The sequence below is a fragment of the Ictalurus furcatus genome, chromosome 4, assembly GCF_023375685.1.
Source record: "Ictalurus furcatus strain D&B chromosome 4, Billie_1.0, whole genome shotgun sequence".
Lineage (NCBI taxonomy): Eukaryota > Metazoa > Chordata > Actinopteri > Siluriformes > Ictaluridae > Ictalurus > Ictalurus furcatus.
This window is the reverse complement of record NC_071258.1, coordinates 31,647,076-31,670,184: the sequence shown is the minus strand read 5'-3', so window position 1 is coordinate 31,670,184 and position 23,109 is coordinate 31,647,076. Positions and strand designations below refer to the sequence as shown.

The window sequence follows — 23,109 nt, the reverse complement described above, 5'->3', positions numbered from 1 at the left end:
TGTACTCCCGGCAACAGCGTGACGTCACCGTGTCAGCACGCTGAATCACCACAAATGTACCCAAGAGGTCGCTGTTGCACTGTTTTTATTTTTAACAATTAAACGACCCTCGGATGAGGGGAAACCCGTCTCCAGCTGTCACACACAGGGGCTTTAAACATGGCGGAGCGCGTGGCCGCACGTTTGGCCGCACAGGAACGGCAAATCGAGGTGCTCGGTGAAGAGATCAGCCGCCTCCGTGACGCAGTCAGTGGTGGTTGCTTTAGTGCCGAGCTCGCGAGCGGCTCCGAACTCGAGGACCTGCGGGGCGAGAATGAGAAGCTCCGGTACCGGCTCGTGCACCTACAGCGCGCTCTCCGGGCCGAACTGGAGCTCGAGACACAAGGCCAGGCCGGCGCGCGCACAGGCCGTGAGAGCAAGAGCAACGCTGTGCATAAGAAGCACGAGACGAGCGCGAGAGAAACGCCGAAAGTAAATGCACCCCAAAAGGTTGGCCCATTATTAGCAGTAGTATTAGCAGCAGTATTAGCAGCAGCAGTAGTAGTAGTAGTTGTAGTAGTAGTAGTAGTAGTAATATTGTGTGACGTCACCAGCCATGACGCAAATATTGCCATTATTGCAGTAATCTACCTGTGCACGTTCTCTGTGTCTGTTAGAGTCCCTTATAAGCAGCTGATCCAGAATACAATTATTAAGCATCAACACACACATTGATGTTGCTCTAATATTTTTAATATATTTATTTTGGCACGCACACGCCAGAGCACTGAACCGACGAAGCCTCCAGAGGTCCAAAACTCCACAGAGAAGAGCAAGAAGAAGGAGAAACCCAAAGGACAGGGAGGAGTAGGGGAGGTATTTCAAAATAAAGATTTTTTTCCTCTCTCATCTGGTCGTCATGCGTCATCAATATAGCTGACAAAGCTCCAGCAGGTGATGCACTGCCAGAATACTATTGCGCTGATGTTGCATCAGTAACATCGTCTGAATATAGAAGAGTCATATTTATAGTTTATAGAGACCTGCAACCAGTTTTGTCTGCCTGAAACCTATCAAGATCTATTATAACACACTGAGATGCACTGGCCCTGGATCAGAGTACAAAATTAAATGCACAACAGTCTTAACACCTTCTAACTCTATATAAAATAGACTTGTAGGACACTGCAGGAGTTCTAGTACAAGTTGAATGATATAACCTGACGTTAATGCGTGTCTTTTGTCCCGGAGCAGCTGAAACCATGGCCCGGCTACGTATCAGAGCGCTTGGAGCTCTATGAGAGACTGAAGAAGGAGAGTGACTGCAACCTGGCCAAGCAGGCAGCTAAGAGCAAGCCCATCTCCGTCCAGCTGCCCGACGGACAAAGAGTGGAGGCTCGATCCTGGGTCACTACTCCTTACCAACTCGCCTGCGGTGTCAGGTGGGCTGCTGGGAGGAATCTTTCCACTTATAGCTGTACACTGGAGTCCTTTTAAGGCCGCATAGCGACCTAGAGTTGTCCAACTGTGGGTGTAATGTAAGAGGCCATATTTGCAAATGATGTCAGTGTAGAGATCAGTCTGGTTTTACAGCACGATTAAGGCACAAAGTGTTCTTTGGATCCACTCCTGCGCTTATCCGGATAACGCACATACACTATAGCAAGTTTTATTATATAATGGGTTTCGTCGGACTATCCGTAATTCAGTTTTGGATATCTACAAATGGAGCTAATTTAGTAATAACTTAATAATGGCAACAGATGATCTCGGCATTTACATACAATCTTGCTTCTAAGAACAGCAATTCACAAAATATCTTTTAAGAGGAATCTCAATTGAAGGACCACAAAACGCCGAATGATATTCAGAGTCTCGAATTCTTTTTAGTTTCTAGTGGAAATTTACAAATCGCCATATTAATCCAAGAGCAAAAGCCGTCTAGTTAACAGTATGTTTAAGATAACCATCATTTCTTTGGAGTTGTATTTAATCATGATGCTCTGCGATGGACCGGAGTCCCATCCAGGGTGTATCTGCCTCACAGCCAGTATTCCTAGGATAGGCTCCAGATCTGTCGTCACCCTGTATTAACCTCCACTCTTCTCTTCTGCGAAGGCTTTCCACTAGATTTTCGAGCGTGGCTGTGGGGATTTGTGTTCATTCAGACACAAGCGTTAGTAAGATGAGGCACTGATGTTAAGTGAGGAGGTCTGGCGTGCGGCGGGGTTGAGGTCAGGGCTCTATGCAGGACACTCGAGTTCTTCTACTCCGACCTTAACATGCCATATCTTCATGGAGCTCGCTTTGTGCACAGGGGCACTGTCATGCTGAAACACGTTTGAGCCTCTTAGTTCCAGTGAAGGAATTTATAAAACTGCGGCATATAAAAAAAACATTCTATACAATCATATGCTTCTAACTTTCTGCCAACAGTTTGGGGAAGAGCCGCATACGGGTGTGATGGTCGTGTGTTCACATACTTTGGCGGTATAGTGTATTTGTGACACAGTTTCAGTGTTAGTTAGTCAGAAAAGAACAATGACTGGTTAAAATATTGCACGCTTAGGCTAGGGGGAAAAAATGGAAATGAGTCATTTGAAAGAGTCGACTCTTATTGGTGAGTCAAGTGATCTAATTTTTTTTTTTTTTTTTTAAAGAAAAAAAAGAGTAAGTTTACCAACAGTGAGAATCTGGAGATTTAAATATATTATGTTATGTTAAATTATATATTTGACCAAGAGAGGGTGCTGTCTTACAACACTTGTAACACCCATGTAAGGATGGCTGAGAGTAACAACCCTGCGCCCACATCTTCTCAAGTAGCAAACAAGGTCATCGCTCTCCTGCTATCTGGCTAGATTTTCATCCGATATTCATGTGTACACTCGTAGTCTTGCGTAATGTAAGAAGATGTCGAGATGTGAGAAGCAAAACTAACGAAATGGCAGGTTTTACAGAGTTTTAAAAATAATTATATTCTGCACCTTTTCCTGAAGAGTTAATTCTATCTGTCAGGAGCTGAAGAAAACCGTGTTTGTGTCCACAGAGGGAGTTACTGAGGATTTTTGTTTTTTACAAAAATAATTCAATGAGTTCCTGACACAAATAAGAACCGTACTTTATCACCTGGAGGTGTTTTGGGTGTTCATTTTTTTTACTTGCACTCTCTAGCGTATGTAGTTATCACCTCGCATTGGGGTTTGTTTTAGCCAGGATGATGTAAATACCTTCTGTGATACAGCATGCACAAAGGGTTATGAGAGATAAAGCACTGAGATGGTGTTACCTAAAGCTTCCTGCAGGAATTGCTGACTAGAGCATGTATGCAGTTTAGCACCGTGTTGTTGTTGTTGTTGTTGTTGTGGTGTTTGAGAACTTTGTGTTTAAAGTGTGTTTCAGTGCTGAGTGTTGTGGTGGTGTTTGTGCTCCTGCAGTCAGGGGCTGGCTGATAACTGTGTGATCGCACGGGTGGACGACGAGTTGTGGGATTTGGATCGACCGCTCGAGAAAGACTGCTCCCTGAAACTGCTGCGCTTCGACGACGAAGACGCCCAGGCCGTGAGTATATTACCTTCAGGTTGGAGTTTTTCCTCACTGGGGCTTTCTCATTTAGGGATCTAAGTCTACATCTAGATTTCTGCATAATCAGTAAAGGTATATTCACACACACACACACACACACACACACACACACACACACACACAGTGATTTTATCTTCATAGTCGCTGTACTTTGAAGTCGCCAGTAGGTGTTCCTAATACAGGTTGCTATAGTAACAGTTATCACTGGGTGGCGCTAATCAAGTTTTCTTGCCGCTAGAATGAAACATTCTGTAGGAAGAGCGTTTGTATCTATAAGATACAAACCAGCGTTTATATATGCATCAAATCCTACGAGATGAAGGAGAAGCAGTGTGTGTGTGTGTGTGCGCTCTTTGCCATCGTGGCCGTCTCTCTGCGGCGAAACCGTAAGCGCCAGACTGTCCGGATCGAGGAAACAATTCCGACTCGCAGGCAGACACGGCGGCTCAGGGATCACGTGCGCTCTACCGTCTTCGCTTCCATTGGTAGTCGCTACACAAAGTCGCTCCAAATTTGCATAAAGTTCAACTTTTCTCGACTTTGTCGCGTCTCTGGACACGCCCACATCTCGTCATCGACGGTCGCTCTCGTTGAAAATGAACGGTCTCTGGTCACTTCGAGTCGCCGTGCGTGAACGTTGCTTAAACGAACTCGCAGCTACAGTACGTATGAGTTTATGTACGAGTTGGCGGCTCAGACCTAGCCTAATAAGATCAGATCTAAATAATAGTAATAATAATAATAATAATAAATGAGCAATAAGACTTAGAGGAAAAAAAAGCAATTCCTTGCTGATAATATACAAGTAGCTGGGGGATTTATTTATTTATTTATTTATTTAACAATAAAAGGTTTTTAGTTCATAATAGAACAAGCAGTAGGTGACCTCTGTTTAAACTGCGTTACTTTTTTTTGTGTGTGTGCGTATTTATCTAATTTAGGATCGTAAATGAAATCTGTGGTTTGTTCCTTGCTGTGATCGATCGCCGTCACGTCTCGCTCTCTGTACCTGCAGGTGTACTGGCACTCCAGCGCCCACATCCTAGGAGAAGCCATGGAGCGCTTTTACGGAGGCTGCCTGTGTTACGGGCCTCCCATCGAGAACGGCTTCTACTACGACATGTTCCTGGATGGCCAGAAGTGAGTGTACTTGTTATAACACAACAGAATTCTGGGTTCTGATTGGACAATTCGTTTCCCATAACAGCAGCTCTGACAGGCAAAAACGCGGGTTTATTTAGCCTTTACGGAAGGAGTCTCCGGTGTCAGAGAGAGAAAGAAACGCTGATGAAGGAGCGTTTTTTTTTTTATAGCTGCCTTAATGTATGTAAATGATGACCTGTTTCGCAGACGCTCCACATTATTAAATGTAACTAAAACTGGATAAAAACACAAATACTGTTTTAAACAGTTGTAAGCAATGACAAACTGCTGTGGTATAAGAGGACCAAAACACTGCCATGCTGTTAAAGGGAAAACCTTTTTTTTTTTCTCATGTCCATTATATAAATAACGCTTCACGTTGTTGTCAATTTATTAGGTACACCTCACACAAATTGTACGCAAGGTTTTCACGCACGAAGATAAAACACGTTTTAGAATATACTCGGTTGACGGGTTTATATACAGTAGATATTCTGTTACGCTCCTGACTTCTATAGACATTCTTCTTCTCCGTACTTCATCTTATTGTCGTGATGGAGTTATTTAAAAACGAGCGAGAAATCCGAACAATCCGTCTGGAACCAACAACACATGACTGTGTGGTGTAAATAAGGCAGACCATAGCGCTTTGAGTATTACTCGGTGTTTAGTGAAGAGCTGTAATGAATAAAACTAGGAAGCTTTTGGCATTGTGTGATATTCAGCGCTCTCAGCTTGGGCTTTTCACACACACACAGAGCGCTTGAAGGGTTTATTGAGGATGGCGTGAAAAGGAAAACTCTGGCAGTGAGTAGCAGTTGTACGGATGAAACGGCTTTGCAGATCGAAGGGGTCAAAGGATAAAGACGAGAATCGTGCAGGCAAACAGATGGGCTACAAACCAGGCGGATCATGTTCTCTCAGAACAAGCGGCTTATCAGATTTGTTTCAAATTTGCTTCAGAAGCCCAGGACCACTTCGGGTAAAACAGTACGGTAGAATTCGTGGTCGGGTAAAGTCGTGCTGCTCTGAAGGCCAACGAAATCATAACACTCTATAACACGCATGTAAATACAAAAGAAAAGAAAACTTTTTTTTTTTTTTTTTTAATTGTGCCATAAGAATATTATGTGCTGATTTGATTTTTGAGATATTTTACCAGTCGTAATTTATATCAGTATAGGACGATGGCATAATAATATTACCGTGTAATATACAGTACTCATGCACTCGTTCTAATATATCATCGTTTCCATAGTAACAACTAACACAGCAACTTGTATGATGGATATTCCATGTAATATAAAAATAACATTTATTTACCATTTTTTAATAATAATAATAATAATAAAAACATGCTGTTATGTAACAAATAAGCACATCATTGTTGATACGGTGAAGTGTTTTTGTTTTTTCGGAAGGAGTCTCCAGTGTTCGAGCCTTTATGACAGTCTTATTAACTTCAGTAGAACGTGAGGGAAGGCTATCATTGAAGTCCTAACAGGGACGAACGTCTTTCGTGGACATTCCACAGCATTAACTATCACTAGAAATGGATCAAATGTACCGAGTTTCATTCCTTAATAATTATTTTTTTAAATTGCTAATCGGTGAAATGTTGGTATAAGAGGAATAAAACACGTGAGCGCTTGAGGACATGCTGTAATAATCATCCAAATTATCTTCCTACGATGGTGAGGCAGATAAAAAGCTTCAAAGTGCAACGTTAATTAGAACGTCACTTTTTTTTTTTTTTTTTTTTTTTCCGAGAGGAATCCAGTCAGGTGCTGGAACGCTTGTGTTGAATGAAATGGAGGTTGTTTAGAAAAACGATACACTTCTGTGACACCTATTTGCAATAAACAATGGAAAAAATGATCATAATAATTAAGGTTTTCATTTGCATGGACCCCATATAAACAGCACACACGTTCGTTTTATTATTATTTATTCATTTAATAATCAAACCAGGACAAACTGTAATATTTATAGCACAATCACAGCACAAATGAATGACTTGGATTCATTTCATTTCTTTTTAAATATCTAATAAGCCGGCATTGGTGGATACTTTGTGCTTGTACTGTATACTGTATATGACGCTGATGTAGTGGTAGTTTACCCCCTTTAAAAAAAAGTAAGCGGTGGATGTTGTTTCGTCTGTATCAGAGGCGTGTCGAGCACGGAGTTTGGAGATCTGGAAACACTCTGTAAGGGCATCATGAAGGACAAGCAGCCGTTCGAGAGATTGGAGATTAGCAAGGAAACCCTGCTGGAGATGTTCAAGGTAAAATCCTTCCCTGATCTACTGATAAAAAGGGAGCATGTGCTCAGTCACATTTCACCCTTTCATGCATAAAAGATTTATTCACATAACCAGATCCTTTTATATTGTCTCATGTTTTTAATATACTTAACTGGATGATGTGAGAATTATGATTCTGTTGAAATAGTACTTATGTTAAACAGTATTCCTGAATTATTAATAAAAAAAAAAAAAACCATTCAGGTCTTAAAATCTGTCATAATGAAGACAAAAATGTAATATATATAAAATATATATATATAAAACATTTTTCTTTTTTTCTTTTCTGTCGAAAGTTAGCAAAGAATGAGAACAAAAAAAAAAGACTCTACAGCTATTGAGGATTATAATTTTAATTTACAGTAATTACAGTAAGACCTCAAGTGATGTGGAGGGGATTTACATTTTCTATTTTCCTTAAACATAAAAAAGAGCCTTAAACTGACTGTCCGTGAATGTGTATTAAAAAAAAACAAAAAAACAACGCATCAAAGTGTTAAGAGAACATATCACGTATATAGTTTACGATAAAAAGAAATTTAGTTTCTCATCAAAAACGTGATTTTCATTGCTTGTACAACATTTTAATTCAAACAAGTTTCTAATTACTAGCTTGAGTTACGTAGAGCGAGCGTCACCCATTCACGTCATGTTAGCGTTAATACCGTTACGTTCTAGGATGTTGGCACGAACAGGAAGAAATAACTGGGGGATTAAATGATTAAATGATTAAACAGTAACGTCGTTGGGTTTGATCCTGAGCTCAGGTGAAAGTGCAGAGTTTGGTTTTATTCCAGGGATTAAAAAAAAACCGTGATAGTCACGTCGGATGTACGAAAACAAATTGTGTTCATGTAACCCAATTCATTTACGTGGAACAGATGTACGCGTTTAATTTAAGTAAATTCAGTGAGCTTGTTTAGTTCTCTCTCTCTCTCTCTCTCTCTCTCTCTCTCTCTCTCTCTCCCCAGTGTGCACTGATGTTACATTCTAGACAGTTTTAATTCTCAGGTGTTGATTCACTAAAATTGAAATTATTATTAATATTAATACTAAAATTAAATTAATATTAAAAAAATCATTTTTGGCAAATTGCTGCAGTATAAAAGGAATAAAAACATTTCAGGACATGCTCTTAGAGGAAAACGAATAACTCCACGTCGTCACGCCGCTCCATCGTGGATCATTTTCCTGTAATGCTTTTTTTTAAATGCAGTTTCATTACTTTGCGTTTGAAGATTTATCTTTGTGTCGTGTTTGTTTCACAGTACAATAAGTTTAAATGTCGTATCCTGAATGAAAAAGTGACCACCCCTACCACTACTGTGTACAGGTAAATGAAACCACTGGTGGTCTTTATTTATTTATTTATTTATTTATTGTATATTTTCTGATCCAGTCTGAACCGGTTCTGATTGGTTTGTATTTTTAGATGTGGCCCTCTCATTGACCTGTGCCGAGGCCCTCACGTACGGCATACGGGCAAGATCAAAGCACTGAAGATCTATAAGGTGTGTGTCAGGATGTCGAGCAATTCTGTAAAATAATCAACTGCATTGAATAACCAGATTAGATTTCTGTACTTCGTCGCCGCAGGACGTTTGTAGAATAATTCCTGTAAGTGTAATGTTAAATCTAAAATGACGTGTAAGATTATCGCATGGTAGTTTTGTATAGAGACGCGTGAGTTTCACAGATCGTTCACGGCAAATCTTGCTGCGGCTGTCGTCTAGAACTCCTCCACGTACTGGGAAGGCCGCTCAGACATGGAGACGCTCCAGAGAGTCTACGGGATATCTTTCCCCGACACTAAGATGCTGAAGGAGTGGGAGCGCTTTCAGGAAGAGGCCAAGAACCGAGACCATCGGAAAATCGGAAAGGTACGGCAGCGTTAAGAGTTAAAAACACTTGGATCATGTTTTAGAGGTCAGTTTAAAAGAACTGGGTGCTGAATAAAGGTAATAGGTTCACATTATATTAATGATTAGAAAAATAGATCATTTTCATCTAACGGTAGCTCGGGCTGCAAGGGGAATCAAAAATAGCAACAGCTCACACACAAGGACTTGTATAGCAGATGTTCAATTTAAGACGTCTGTTTTTTGTTTTTTTTTAACAGTTATGTAAAAGGACAACAGTCCATGTCTGTATTTGAAGAGGTTTGAAGATTTCTGCCAAGTGTTCATGAACGCAAAGGATTTGCATGTGATGATACCACAGTAATATGATAAGTTACATGTATTCGTTTTAAGAGAAAGTAAAAAAGAACGGCTGCTGAGCGAACAACGGGTTATTAATTATTAATTAATTCATATTTAATACAATATTAAATGTAACTATAAACGGATAAAAAGCATGAATGGATGCTCCACAACATTATATGTAACTATAAACGGATAAAAAGCATGAATGGATGTTCCGCAACCTTAAATGTAGCTATGAAGGGATAAAAAGCGTGATCGGATGTTCCACAACATTATATGTAACTATAAACGGATAAAAAGCATGAATGGATATTCCACAACATTATATGTAACTATAAACGGATAAAAAGCATGAATGGATGTTCCACAATCTTAAATGTAGCTATAAACGGATAAAAAGCGTGATCGGACGTTCCGCTATGTTAAATGTAGCTATAAACGGATAAAAAGTGTGATTGGACGTACCGCAATGTTAAATGTAGCTATAAACGGATAAAAAGCGTGATCGGACGTTCCGCAATGTTAAATGTAGCTATAAACGGATAAAAAGCGTGATCGGACGTTCCGCAATGTTAAATGTAGCTATAAACGGATAAAAAGCGTGATCGGACGTTCCGCAATGTTAAATGTAGCTATAAACGGATAAAAAGCGTGATCGGACATTCCGCAATGTTAAATGTAGCTATAAACGGATAAAAAGCATGCTGTGCTAAATTATGAATACATTATCATGACTGGCAAACTGCTGTGGTACAAGAGGAATAAAACACTTCGGGATATGCTCTTATAGGAAAGTGATAAAGTTCCGGATGGGAACAGTAACTCCGCTTCAACACACCACACCGTTGCTGGTTATTTTCCTATAACTGCACACCCCCAAGTGGTTTATTCCTTACTTATACCATGTTCTGTGTGTATACTCGATTCTGATTGGCTGGAAGGTGTGCGATAAACCCATGTATACCACAAGTAGTTCCGGTCAGTTTAATCGCCGTTCGAAATGAATGCACTGCCTATAAACAACTGTAACCATGGTAACATACAGTTAAACTCACAGCTCCGTTATTAGTAGACAGACGCTGTAATTCACACATGCACAGCCTCACACTCGCGCTCTGTCTCTCTCTCTCTCTCTCTCTCTCTCTCTCTCTCTCTCTCCCTCTCTCACTCTATCTCTCTCTCTCTCTCTCACTCTCTCATTCTCTCTGTCTCTCTCTCATCTCTATCTCTCTCTCTCTCTCTATCTCTCCCTCTCTCCCTCTCTCACTCTATCTCTCTCTCTCTCTCACTCTCTCATTCTCTCTGTCTCTCTCTCCATCTCTATCTCTCCCTCTCTCCCTCTCTCACTCTATCTCTCTCTCTCTCTCTCTCTCTCACTCTCTCATTCTCTCTGTCTCTCTCTCCATCTCTATCTCTCCCTCTCTCACACTCTCTCTCTCTCTCTCTCTCTCTCACTCTCTCATTCTCTCTGTCTCTTTCTCTATCTCTCTCTCTATCTATCTCTCTCTCTCTCCCTCTCTCTATCTATCTCTCTCTCACATTCTCTCACTTGCTTGCTCTTGATTTAGAGTGGGTGAAATTCTAGATCTAACGACCCGTATATAAAATAACTAACGAAAACGAAGTGCTATTTTTATCTTTTCAGGCAAATTTTGCGTTGCAAACATCACTGACCGCTTTAACATGGTGTAAGCGGGATTTAATCCAAGGCTAAGTGTGTGTTACACCATTTTAATGTCAACCAACCTCTTGTTCGCGTTGGCTGGTTCTTTGCCTGCACGTTGTGCTTTAAAATCGTGCAACGCACACCTGACCTTGGTTTAATCCCTTACTTATTGGTCCTTATAATCATGTGGAATTGTCTCGGTGTTTATGTAGTGCTGTATCATGGGAACGTTCGGACGAAATGAGTTCCAACTCCGGCCTGACTCCAATCCAAACTTTCCACGTTCTGTTCCACTTGGCCGGCGCATGACCCCGGGGAGAAAAAAAAGCACACTGTGGACTGTAGAGCAGTGCTTTTATTTATTTATTTATTTATTTATTTTGTTTAATGATGTTCATGGATTACAACGGACCAGCTCGTTAGTTTTACATTGTGCGGCTTCATGTGGAACGATTAGGTGTAGCTTTATTTCTAATGCCAACCAAAACCCAACTGAGCTGAACGACAGCTCGTCCTCTAAAAGCAAAAGCTTGCTTGCGTGCAAACGGACCGACGGAGAGAACCGCGGTATCGGATCTGACGGTCTCGATGTCGCCTGCTTTGAAGAAAGCTGCTCAAAGCGACGTTGTCTTGGAAATGCACAGAATAAATTTTCGTTCCCCCGCCCTACGCATCTCCGGGAAAAGCGAAGGCTCCGCTTATGTCGCGTTCTCGATTAGCGTGTGATCCACGCTTCCCACTGATCCCGAGATGGCCAGCTGGTTCTTCAAGAGATGACTTCCTGTTCCTTCTTCCTGCTTATAGAGGTGTACGTGACTGGGGAACTGTAGGAGGGTCAGGTTTAATGTCGATTTGAATGAATTAATGTCGTGTCACGTCGTGTCCTGTTACCATACGCTAGTAGTGTGAAGTCGGAGGGCTCCGAGGACAGTTTGTCTTGGGAGTTGAGAGCAGATTTGATGCCATGTGTCCCCTCGATTCCCTGTGGAGATGGAAAACTTTGGCACCGCGTGTCCTCCTACTGAACATAAGTGGCCGCTGAGACCTCTTTCTTCCCGTCCACCCCGAACGATTTTCATATCAATCTTCTATAATCGAGATCTGAACTTGAGTTGATTCCTAGATTTATTATGGAATTCATTTCTTAGTTGGTTCTTAAAAATTCACGTTGCTCTGTTTTCACTTCGGCTAACGATGTCCTACGTTACCCATAATGCTGTATGATTAACTTCTATACACAAGATCCGAATTGGGCCATTTTTGAGCTATAGAGTGAGAGGAAAAACACTGATGCGTCAGTGTTTGTCTTTTGCTAGCAAAAAGTGATCGCGATCTCTAGTGGACAGCAGCGTTAGACTTCACTTAGTCTCTATCTAAAGAGAGCGATGCAGCGGCGCTTTAGTCCTTTGAGCTATCCGGCGTTCTCATCTCCTCACCTGTGCGCTCTGCTCAAAGCTTCAACTTTCCCTCAAGTCATCAACACAGTCAGGTTCGCCAGCTCGCCGAGCCGAGTCTCTGGCGTGACTCGAGGTTGTATAGCTGCATTGCATTCTGGGACTTTGACTTCGCCGTCTTGGCTACTTCTACGCTGGATTGTTTATTTAATATGATCTTGAAAATGAAAAGTGAATGAGAAAAGAAGTTCTTGCTCTTTTTGTTTTTTTATAACTGTACCAGCAATAACAACGTCCCCCGGTGATGGCGACGCAACAGAAAACTCCTCACAGGAATAATGAAAATACAAAAACGACAGCACCAAACAACCAATTAGCACCAGAGTCACTAAACACACGAGAAATATCTCAGTAGAAACATAATGAAAGTGCTTGGGGTTGAGTGATTTCTTTAATCTTACTTCTATTCTCTGTCTCTCTACCTCTGTCTGTCTTTTTCTGTGTCTCTCTCTGTTAATCTCCCTCTCTCTACTTCTGCTATCTCTGTCTCTCTCTTTCCCCAATCTCCTTGTTCTCTCACTGTCTCTTTCTGTCTCTCTCCCTCTACCAATCTGTGTCTCTCTGTTTTGTCCCCATCTCTCACTCTACTTCTGCTATCTCTCTCGCTGCTTCTCTCTCTCTCTATCCCTCCCTCTATCTCTCTCGCTGTTTCTCTCTCTCTCTCTCTCTCTCTCTCTCCCCCTCCCTCTATCTCTCTCGCTGCTTCTCTCTCTCTGCTTCTCTCTCTCTATCTTTGTCCCTCTATCTCTCTCGCTGCCTCTCTCTCTCTCTCCCTCCCTCTATCTCTCTCGCTGCTTCTCTCTCTCTCTCTCTCTCTCTCTCTCTCTCCCCCTCCCTCTATCTCTCTCGCTGCTTCTCTCTCTCTGCTTCTCTCTCTCTATCTTTGTCCCTCTATCTCTCTCGCTGCCTCTCTCTCTCTCTGTCCCTCTATCTCTCTCGCTGCTTCTCTCTCTATCTCTTTGTCCCTCTCTCTCTCGCTGCCTCTCTCTCTCTCTCTCTCTCTCTCTCTCTCTGTCCCTCTATCTCTCTCCCTGCTTCTCTCTCTCTCTCTCTCACTCTCTTTCTCTCTCTATCCCTCTATCTCTCTCGCTGCTTCTCTCTCTCTCTATCCCTCTATCTCTCTTGCTGCTTCTCTCTCTCTCTCCCTCTATCCCTCCATCTCTCTCGCTGCTTCTCTCTTTCTCGCTCTAACCCTCTATCTCTCTTGCTGCTTCTCTATCTCTCTCTCTCTCTCTCTCTCTCTCTCTCTCTCTATCTCTTCCCCAATCTCCTCATTCTCTCATTATCTCTTTCTGTCTTTCCCTGTCTTTCTCTCTCTACTATCTGTGTCTCTCTGTTTTCTTCCCCATCTCTCACTCTACTTCTGCTCTCTCTTCCCCCCATTCTCCTATTTCTCTCACTCCTTCTTTCTCTCATTACCCCATCCTTTCTCTGCTCTCTCTCTCTCTCTCTCTCTCTCTCTCTCTCTTTCTGATGGTATGATTCAGGATCAGGAGCTGTTCTTCTTTCATGATCTGAGTCCAGGCAGCTGTTTTTTCCTCCCTCGTGGAGCCTACATCTACAACACCCTCACTGAGTTCATCAGGGTAAATCTGCTCCACACGTTCCTCCATTACCATCTGCATGCATTACATAACGCTGTTCCTGCATACGACTGGCAGATTCTCGTCTACACAGGATGTAGGTCTGTATGTGCTTTTCTTCATGAGCTCTGAAGCTGTTCGTTGGGAACGTCTGTAGATAGCAGGCCATTTTCTATTCAGTAACGCAGCAACGATGCCAAACCGCATCTCCGTGCTCAAAATGTGTATTGGTATAAATGTCCCGGTCTGAGAAAGCGAAAACGCTTTAAATACAGACAGCAGTTTGACATTTTCCTCGTTTCAAGCATGTAAATGTCTTTTAATTTTCAGATGGTTTCTCTTCTGTCTAGTAATGCTTGAAATGTGCAAGATTATATTAATAAGATTAATAAAGGTAATATTACAATAAGCAGAATAAAGCCATTTCAACTTTCATTTTATCCTGGGTGGGATTTAACCTGGATGAGATTTAAACTGGGTGGGATTTAACCTGGGTGGGATTTAACCTGGGTGGGATTTCTGTCCATACAGGAGGAGTATTGGAGAAGAGGTTTTCAGGAAGTGGCATCTCCAAACATCTACAACAGCAAACTGTGGGAGACGTCAGGCCACTGGCAGCACTACAGTGAGAACATGTTCTCCTTCCCCGTGGAGCAGGACATCTTCGCCCTCAAGCCCATGAACTGCCCTGGACACTGGTAAAACCGTACACACACACCAGCGTGGAGTAAAAAAAAACAACTGTGTTCTTCATTCACTAACACTGCCTTCAGACTGGGATTTAAATGGGCGCACTTATATAGCGCTTTTATCCAAAGCGCTTTACACTGTGTCCCATTGACACACACTCACACTCCAACGGTAGCAGAGCTCCCATGCAAGGCTCTAACTCGCCATTGGGAGCAACTTGGGGTTCAGTGTCTTGCCCAAGGACACTTCGGTATGTGGAGTCACGTGGGCCGGGAATCGAACCGCCAACCCTACGATTAGTGGACAACCCGCTCTACCACCTGATCCACAGCCGCCCAGCCGCACAGCCGATATAGTGCGTGGTTTATTTCACAAATATCCAGCCTGTGATTCTTCAGTAGGGAGGTGATCCTGACGATTGTAACCCATGCCCCAGATGTGATATTTGAGATTTCTGTTCATTATTATTATTATTATTATTATTATTATTATTATTGGAACAGCTGATATTACAGTTTTTCAGCTGATAATTATGCTGGATGGTTCTTACGAATTTAACTTTTATTTACACATTACAGTGTCATAATAAAGTTCCTAGAATTCTCTAGTGGGTTCTCTCATTTCTTTAACCTTCTCTCTCCCTCTCTCTCTCTCTCTCTCTCTCTCTCTCTCTCTCTCTCTCTCCCTATCTATCTCGCTACTTTTATTTGTCTCCCCCCCCCCCTACTTTTGCTATCTCTCGCTACCTGTCTGTCTCTCTCTTTCTCTCTCACTACTTTTATTTGTCTCTCTCTCTCTACCTGTCTGTTTCTCTCTCCCCCTCTACTTTTGCTATCTCTCTCTATCTGTCTGTCTGTCTGTCTCTCTTTCTCTATCTCGCTACTTTTATTTGTCTCTCTCTCTCTACCTGTCTATTTCTCTCTCTCTCCCTCTACTTTTGCTATCTCTCTCTACCTGTCTGTCTCTCTCTCTCTCTCTCTCTCTCTCTCTCTCTCTCTCTCTCTCACTCTCTCTCTCACTACTTTTATTTGTCTCGCCCTCTCTCTCTACCTGTCTGTTTCTCTGTCCCCCTTTACTTTTGCTATCTCTCTCTCTCTCTCTCTCTCTCTCTCTCTCTCTCTCTCTCTCTCTCTATCTTGCTACATTTATTTATCTCTCTCTCTCTACCTGTCTGTCTGTCTGTCTGTTTCTGTCACTCTCTCCCTCTGCTTCTGCTATCTGTTTTTCTCTCTCTCTCTCTACCTCTGTCTGCCTTTTTCTGTCTCCCTTTGTTTATCTCCCTCTCTCTACTTCTGCTATCTCTCTCTACCTCTCTGTCTTCTTTCTCTCTCTCTCTCTCTCTCTCTCTCTCTCTCTCTCTCTCTCAGTCTGATGTTCTGTCACCGGCCCCGGTCGTGGAGGGAGCTTCCCCTGAGGCTGGCGGATTTTGGCGTGCTGCATCGTAACGAACTCTCAGGAACACTGACGGGACTCACCCGCGTCCGCCGTTTCCAGCAGGACGACGCGCACATCTTCTGCACCATGGAGCAGGTACGGCACTCCGCCCTCGAGTCACACCGTAGAGACTCACTTCACCTGGATTCTCTTCCTTCAGAGATGGAAAAGGAAAAAAAGGCCTTCTGTGTATACATTTCAGGACATTCCCACAGAGTATACCTTTTCATTTGTGCACACGCTGTATATTAACTTCCTTGGTTTCTGTTCTCGAGCGTTGTTCTGCGTAGAGCCGTGGAGTCATCAAGCGGCTTTCCTGTACACTGTTCTCCTTCCAGATTGAGTCGGAGATGAAGGGCTGTCTGGACTTCCTGCGCTGCGTCTACGACGTCTTCGGCTTCTCCTTCCAGCTGCATCTGTCCACACGGCCGGAGAAGTTCCTGGGGGACATCGCTGTGTGGGACCAGGCTGAGAAGGTGCTAGATTTTAGAATTATTTCCAGTGAATTTTACCAAAAAAAAAAAAAGTCAAGCGATAGTTCTCCTCTAGAACACTTCAAAGCAAATGTACTGATGACTTTACCTCTGCATCGTGCAGCAACTCGAGAACAGTCTGAACGAGTTTGGAGAACCGTGGAAGCTAAACCCAGGCGATGGAGCTTTTTATGGGCCAAAGGTGAGACTTTGACAGTGCTGACCTCACAAATCACACAATGACACAAATGACTTCATACCATTTTATTTTTTTTAAACGTCTTTTGTTTGCCACTGCAGATTGATATCAAGATCAAGGACGCCATCGGGCGTTATCACCAGTGTGCCACCATCCAGCTGGACTTCCAGCTGCCTCTTCGCTTCAACTTGACTTACACGGGGTGAGGAATATGACACGATTCTCACATTATTCACTGTTTGACCCTCTCGTAGGTTTACAGTGTGTTATAATGGCGGTGTGTTCTCACTCATCAACACTATGATCAAATCTCCTTATAGGAAAGATGGAGATGACCGAGCCAGGCCTGTGATTATCCACCGCGCTATCCTGGGCTCAGTAGAGAGGATGATCGCCATTCTCACAGAAAACTACGCTGGGAAATGGTAATAACGTTATTTCTGTAAAAACAGATGTACTGAATTGAGCGGAATTAGATTCTTTTTATTATTATACTTCTATTTTTTTATACGATTTTTATCTGACATGTTTATATATTATATTATTATTTTCTGCTGTTATTTGTGTCATTTTTATTTGCTTATTTTGCGGTTTTATTTTTGACTTTCTTTCTTCCATCTCACACTGGGAAGCGCTGATAAATTATTCTTCTTTGTCTTTTTCTTCCTGTTCTTCTTCTTATTACTCTTGTTATTTTGTTAATAATAATAATAATAATAATAATATTTCACTAATGCGATTCAGTTTAACAGGCATCATTTTTGAATGTTTCTAGACTTTTTTTTTTTGCTTTTATTTCTGACTCCCTATTTTTCTTTATTTCTTTCTATATTTATTTCTCACACTGTAAAATACAGATAAATATGTGAAATAATTATTCTCCTTCTTCTTCTTCCTCTTCTCCTTCTTCATCTTCCTTTTTCTTCCTCCTTTCTTTCTTCTTCCTTTTTTCTTCTTTTGCTGCTTCCTTTTCTTCATCTTCCTTTTTTCTTCTTCCTTTCCTTCTTATTATTCTTCTTTTTCCTTTTCTTCTTCTTCTTCCTCTGCTTTCTTTTCTTCTTCTTCTTCTTCCTCTGCTTCCTTTTCTTCTTCTTCCTTTTCTTCTTCTTCCTCTTCTTCCTTTTCTTCTTCTTCCTCTTCTTCCTTTTCTTCTTCCTCTTCTTCCTTTTCTTCTTCCTCCTCTTCTTCCTTTTCTTCTTCTTCCTCTTCTTCCTTTTCTTCTTCTTCCTCTTCTTCCTTTTCTTCTTCTTCCTCTTCTTCCTTTTCTTCTTCTTCCTCTTCTTCCTTTTCTTCTTCCTCCTCTTCTTCCTTTTCTTCTTCCCCTTCTTCCTTTTCTTCTTCCCCTTCTTCCTTTTCTTCTTCCCCTTCTTCCTTTTCTTCTTCCTTTTCTTCTTCCTCCTCTTCTTCCTTTTCTTCTTCCTCCTCTTCTTCCTTTTCTTCTTCCTCCTCTTCTTCCTTTTCTTCTTCTTCCCTTTCTTCCTTTTCTTCTTCCTTTTCTTCTTCTTCCTCTTCTTCCTTTTCTTCTTCCTCTCCTTCCTTTTCTTCTTCCCCTTCTTCCTTTTCTTCTTCCTCCTCTTCTTCCTTTTCTTCTTCCTCCTCTTCTTCCTTTTCTTCTTCCTCCTCTGCTTCCTTTTCTTCTTCCTCCTCTGCTTCCTTTTCTTCTTCCCCCTCTGCTTCCTTTTCTTCTTCCCCCTCTGCTTCCTTTTCTTCTTCCCCCTCTGCTTCCTTTTCTTCTTCCTCCTCTTCTTCCTTTTCTTCTTCCTCCTCTTCTTCCTTTTCTTCTTCTTCCCTTTCTTCCTTTTCTTCTTCTTCCCTTTCTTCCTTTTCTTCTTCCTCCTCTTCTTCCTTTTCTTCTTCTTCTTCCCCTTCTTCCTTTTGCTTCCTCTTCCTTTTCTTCTTCTTCCCTTTGCTTCCTCTTCCTTTTCTTCCTTTTTTTCTTCTTCCTCTTCTTCCTCCTCTTCTTCCTTTTCTTCTTCTTCCCTTTCTTCCTTTTCTTCTTCTTCCCTTTCTTCCTTTTCTTCTTCCTCCTCTTCTTCCTTTTCTTCTTCTTCTTCCCCTTCTTCCTTTTGCTTCCTCTTCCTTTTCTTCTTCTTCCCTTTGCTTCCTCTTCCTTTTCTTCCTTTTTTTCTTCTTCCTCTTCTTCCTTTTTTTCTTCTTCCTTTTCTTCCTTTTGCTTCTTCTTCCCTTTTTCCTTCTTTTGCTTCTTCTTCCTTTTCTTCTTTTTCCTTTCCTTCTTTTTCCTATCTTTCTTCTTCATTTCCCTCTTCCTTTTCTTCTTCTTCTTAATATTATTATTAATATTATTATTATTATTATTATTATTATTATTATTATAAATATTTCACTATAACATTTCAGCTCAAAAGGCATCATTAAGTGTTTGCAGAATTGTTCTTTTTTTCCGAGAAAACTGTTAACAATTAAACGAGTCTAGCTAGCGTTAGGAGCGTGTTTGCAATTTTCCAGCCTTGTAAATGCCTTGTAAACTAGCAGGAACCTGAAGCATATCTAAACACCGCTTAACCTCTCTCGTGGTGTTAATGTTTTCTCAGGCCGCTCTGGTTATCTCCTCGCCAGGTCATGGTAGTGCCTGTTAATCCATCCCTTGAAGAATATGCCAGCGAGGTAGGCTACGCCGTCTTTTATGTTTTTATTTGTTTTATCATGTCCGTTGAAGACGTTGACTCTAATCTCAGGCTGAAGCTCAGAAAATCCTTTGTATCCAGGATAGTGTGTTGAAATGCAATATTCTGCGCTCATATAGTTTCTCATTTTCCTATCGTGAGGTATAGACATGTCTAGCCATCTCAGGAAGAAATTCAGAGGTGTGCTGTAACAGGAAAATAATCAGTGATGGGATGGTGTGATGCTGCCTGATTTAAAGAAGAGTCACTGATATGACGCATGCAGTAGGCGGGGCCTAGAGAAGGGGGAGGAGACAAACGAAAACCCATCTCACCACTGACATAGACACACAAATGGCACATAGAGCAAACAGAAATACATTGAATAACGTAACATCATGAAGTAATTTATTCCTCTCTGAACACAGAACTTTGCCAATGATTGGCACATCATTTGTTTTATCCATTTATGGTTACATTTAATGTTAGGGAACATTTACAGAACAAGTAAGTACGTAAGTGTTATAACCGTCGTTCCCTTACCGACAACTGTTGTGGAAAACATGCTATTTATTTATTTATTTATTCATTTCATACAAAGCACTGACACCGGAGACTCCTTCCATAAACGTTAAACTGATCTCTTGAAGGAAAACCTCACCATATCGACAGTTGGGCATTTTTTTTTAGATTCTGTGGAGCTTCCCTCCCTGTGAACCAGCTGCTGTTACAGAAATGATAACGTATTCGAACGAACACAGGCAATAAATCAACACTTTCTGACCAATCAGATTTGAGAATTCGACAACGCCAGTGTATAACATTGTTTAATAAATACACAAAAATGTTCAGGGAAGGTCTGCTGATGCTAGATCAGTGTTTCCAACTGTAAGATGCTTTCATGTGATTCATTTACATGTGATTCATTTACATGTGATTCATTTTCATGTGATTCATTTACCTTTTCTCTTCTCTCCTCCCTTCCCTTTCCCAAATATTTCATTGAGAAGAAGAAAAATAAATAAATAAATAGATAAAACAAAGGAAAACAAAATGAAAAGTACCAAAAACCCACTGTAAGATGTAAGATGCTTGATGAAGGTGGGTGCGGATTGTTTTGTGTGTGTTTGAGCGTAGCATGAGTCACTGCAGAGGACTTTGTTCCGCCGTAGGTGTGTAAGCAGTTTGTGGAGGCGGGTTTCATGGCGGACGCAGACCTCGACTCTGGCTGCCTTCTGAACAAGAAAATCCGCAATGCTCAGCTGGCTCAATACAACTTCATTCTGGGTAAGAAAAGATCAGATCAGAGGTGGTTCTGGAACAACGGACAGCTCCAACAGGAGACGCTTGTTGTTGAAGAACGGGAACAGCATTGCTCTTTATAATTTGTGTTTTTTTATCATCACGTAGATGTAAATCACTGTCCGCAGTCCTCTGTTAAAACTGCGTGCGTGTTATGCGTTGTGCAGTGTCCTTTAGTGAACAGCTGAACAGCTGCAGCTGAGGGGGGGCGGAGCTTATTTCAGGGCTGGAAGAATGTGAACACGAACCTAGAAACTAGAAAAATCGATTGCGTTAAATGTAATACACGTATTATACGTCTAGAAAAAGTACAACAGCACCCCACTCACTCGGCGTGTGTGATTGTTTTTGACACGTGTGTACGTTCTCTGACTGTGAATGAATCTTCGGTCTGTTTGCAAAAGAAACATGCAATGCTGTTATGCCAACTGTTGCCCTTGCAGAGCAGCTGCGGAAATTAACATGGAAATGATTATGCGTTGTTGTGTCCCTCTTTTGATGTTGTCCTTGGCAGTGGTCGGTGAGAAGGAGAAGATGACTAACGGCGTCAACGTGCGCACGAGGGACAACAAGGTCCACGGCGAGCTGACAGTGCCTGAGGTCCTGGCTCGGCTCTCTCTGCTCAAACAGTCGCGCTGCAGGAATGCTGAGGAGGTCTTCTGAACAGATATATGGGCCTGATTCCATAGCCTCCTACGTCTTTTTTTTTTTTTTTTTTTTTTCTGTCAGTAGCAGCTGTTTGGAAGAAGATAATGACTTGACTAGTAGTGTTACGGTGTCATGGTTTCACGGTTAGTCACTGTGTATGATCGGATGCTTGCCTCATTGCTGACTGCATTTCCATTTCTTACCGCCTATGTTTATTTTATTTTATTTTTTTACCCAATCAAGGACACGGTGGCTAAGTGGTTAGCCTTGCACCTCCGGGGTTGCGCTTCGAATCCCGTCTCCACCCTGTGTGCGTGGAGTTCGTATGTTCTGCTCGTGCTTCAGGGGTTTCCTCCGGGTACTCCGGTTTCCTCTACCAGTGCATAGACATGCGTCGTAGGTTGATTGGCATTTTCCAAATTTTCCGTCACGCGTGCGATTTTGGCTTGCGATGGGTTGGCACCCCATCCAGGGTGTCCCCTACCTTGTGCCCCGAGCCCAAGCTTAATTAATTAGAGAACGCGGCGATGCTGAAAACCCTTTAGCTGTAAACACATTACGTTGCTATCTCTGTCACACTTCTAGCATGTTCCTTTAATATATACAACACCTAGAAGAACACAGCATTGCTGACCAGAACTAAACCAAACAACTACCTATTCTTTTGGCTTTTTCTCGGAAACCGCCCGCTCTTTCAGTTTATAACACCCGAGTGATAAATACCGACAGTGACGGAGAAGTCATTTCTCAAAAATATATTTCTAATAATGAACAATAATTACTCGATTTAGATTTTTTGTTGTTGTTGTTGTTGTTGTTGTTGTTGTTTAATGGTTGATTAACTGTGACACTGTGATTTTTTTATTTTATTTTATTTTTTAAATAAAGATTAGGTTATAAGACTGTTCACATTTCAGACCGTAACACCCCTAGACTCGATTATTAAACATTAGAAAAGGCTTTATGTTTGGATCTTTTGGATTGGGATTAGGTCGTCAGGCGTAACCAATAAAACCAGGACAAACCGTAATGGGAAATGCAGTCGCGGTTCTAGAAAGTGGGACGTGATGATGTACGGTGTTGGACAAAGAGGAAAACGGCTTTAGATGGAACGTATTAGTGAAAGTAATTTACGATCAAAGGGAGGTTATTTTTCAGTGCGTCGTATGAAATCCGAACAGTTCTGTGGACACGTGGGAAGCAGTTGGTAGAGGTGACGTTTGGCTTGAACACTCGTGAATACAGAAAATCGTTTCGACAAAACGTCATTGCAGTGATGCTTTTTTTTTTTCTTCTGTCAATTGCACTGAATGTAAGAACGCAGATTGTAAATTTCACCCAGACTGTTCATGTGGTAAAGTGTGTTCTGTTAAAGGGAAGGTTTGATGGAGTGATATGTGATGATGGGGGGGAAGATGGCATAAAGCTTTGATGACTGCTGGGAATAATGAAGAATAAACCATTTTCAGAGACTCATGATTTAATCTTGATTCAGTATTCAGGTGTGTGAGAGAAAGAATGTGTATTAATTCATCGTGACATGCCTTCATAATCATGTAGTACTTCCAGACTAAATAGTTCTGACCGTTACTTTTAGACATTAAAAATGAAAAATGCTTTTGCAGAACTTGATCCCAGATTTGTTCTGGTAGCTCGTTGCTCTCCAGGATGCTGTCTTTTTTTCCACCCTGGTATATTCTCCAAAAAGCTCCAAAGCTTGGAGCAGGTGTATTTATATTGAGATCACATGACCTGTTAATTGGACACAGGTGAACTTCATTCAACTAATGATGCCACTTGCACCAGAACTAGCCAAATTT

General features: G+C 41.7%; 1 protein-coding gene across 1 annotated transcript; it reads left to right on the top strand.

The window, feature by feature from the left end:
* Positions 1-5: 5 nt before the first annotated feature.
* tars3 (threonyl-tRNA synthetase 3) lies at positions 6-23,088 on the top strand. The gene is made up of 19 exons (XM_053623611.1): positions 6-489; positions 763-855; positions 1,234-1,421; positions 3,417-3,540; positions 4,580-4,704; positions 6,877-6,994; positions 8,281-8,345; positions 8,445-8,523; positions 8,746-8,892; positions 13,824-13,922; positions 14,451-14,617; positions 15,977-16,139; positions 16,382-16,519; positions 16,641-16,718; positions 16,817-16,917; positions 17,036-17,140; positions 19,268-19,340; positions 20,512-20,626; positions 21,156-23,088. Exons 1-19 carry the CDS (start codon positions 160-162, stop codon positions 21,302-21,304), a joined length of 2,457 nt encoding a protein of 818 aa, XP_053479586.1. The 5' UTR covers positions 6-159; the 3' UTR covers positions 21,305-23,088.
* The last annotated feature ends 21 nt before the right edge of the window (positions 23,089-23,109 follow it).

Excerpts from the sequence above, each read along its gene's own strand:
- tars3 (XM_053623611.1), top strand. The coding sequence starts at position 160 with ATGGCGGAGCGCGTGGCCGCACGTTTGGCCGCACAGGAACGGCAAATC. Across the intron at positions 490-762 it reads AAGTAAATGCACCCCAAAAG|AGCACTGAACCGACGAAGCC; the intron begins GTTGGCCCATTA and ends CGCACACGCCAG. Across the intron at positions 17,141-19,267 it reads GAAAACTACGCTGGGAAATG|GCCGCTCTGGTTATCTCCTC; the intron begins GTAATAACGTTA and ends ATGTTTTCTCAG.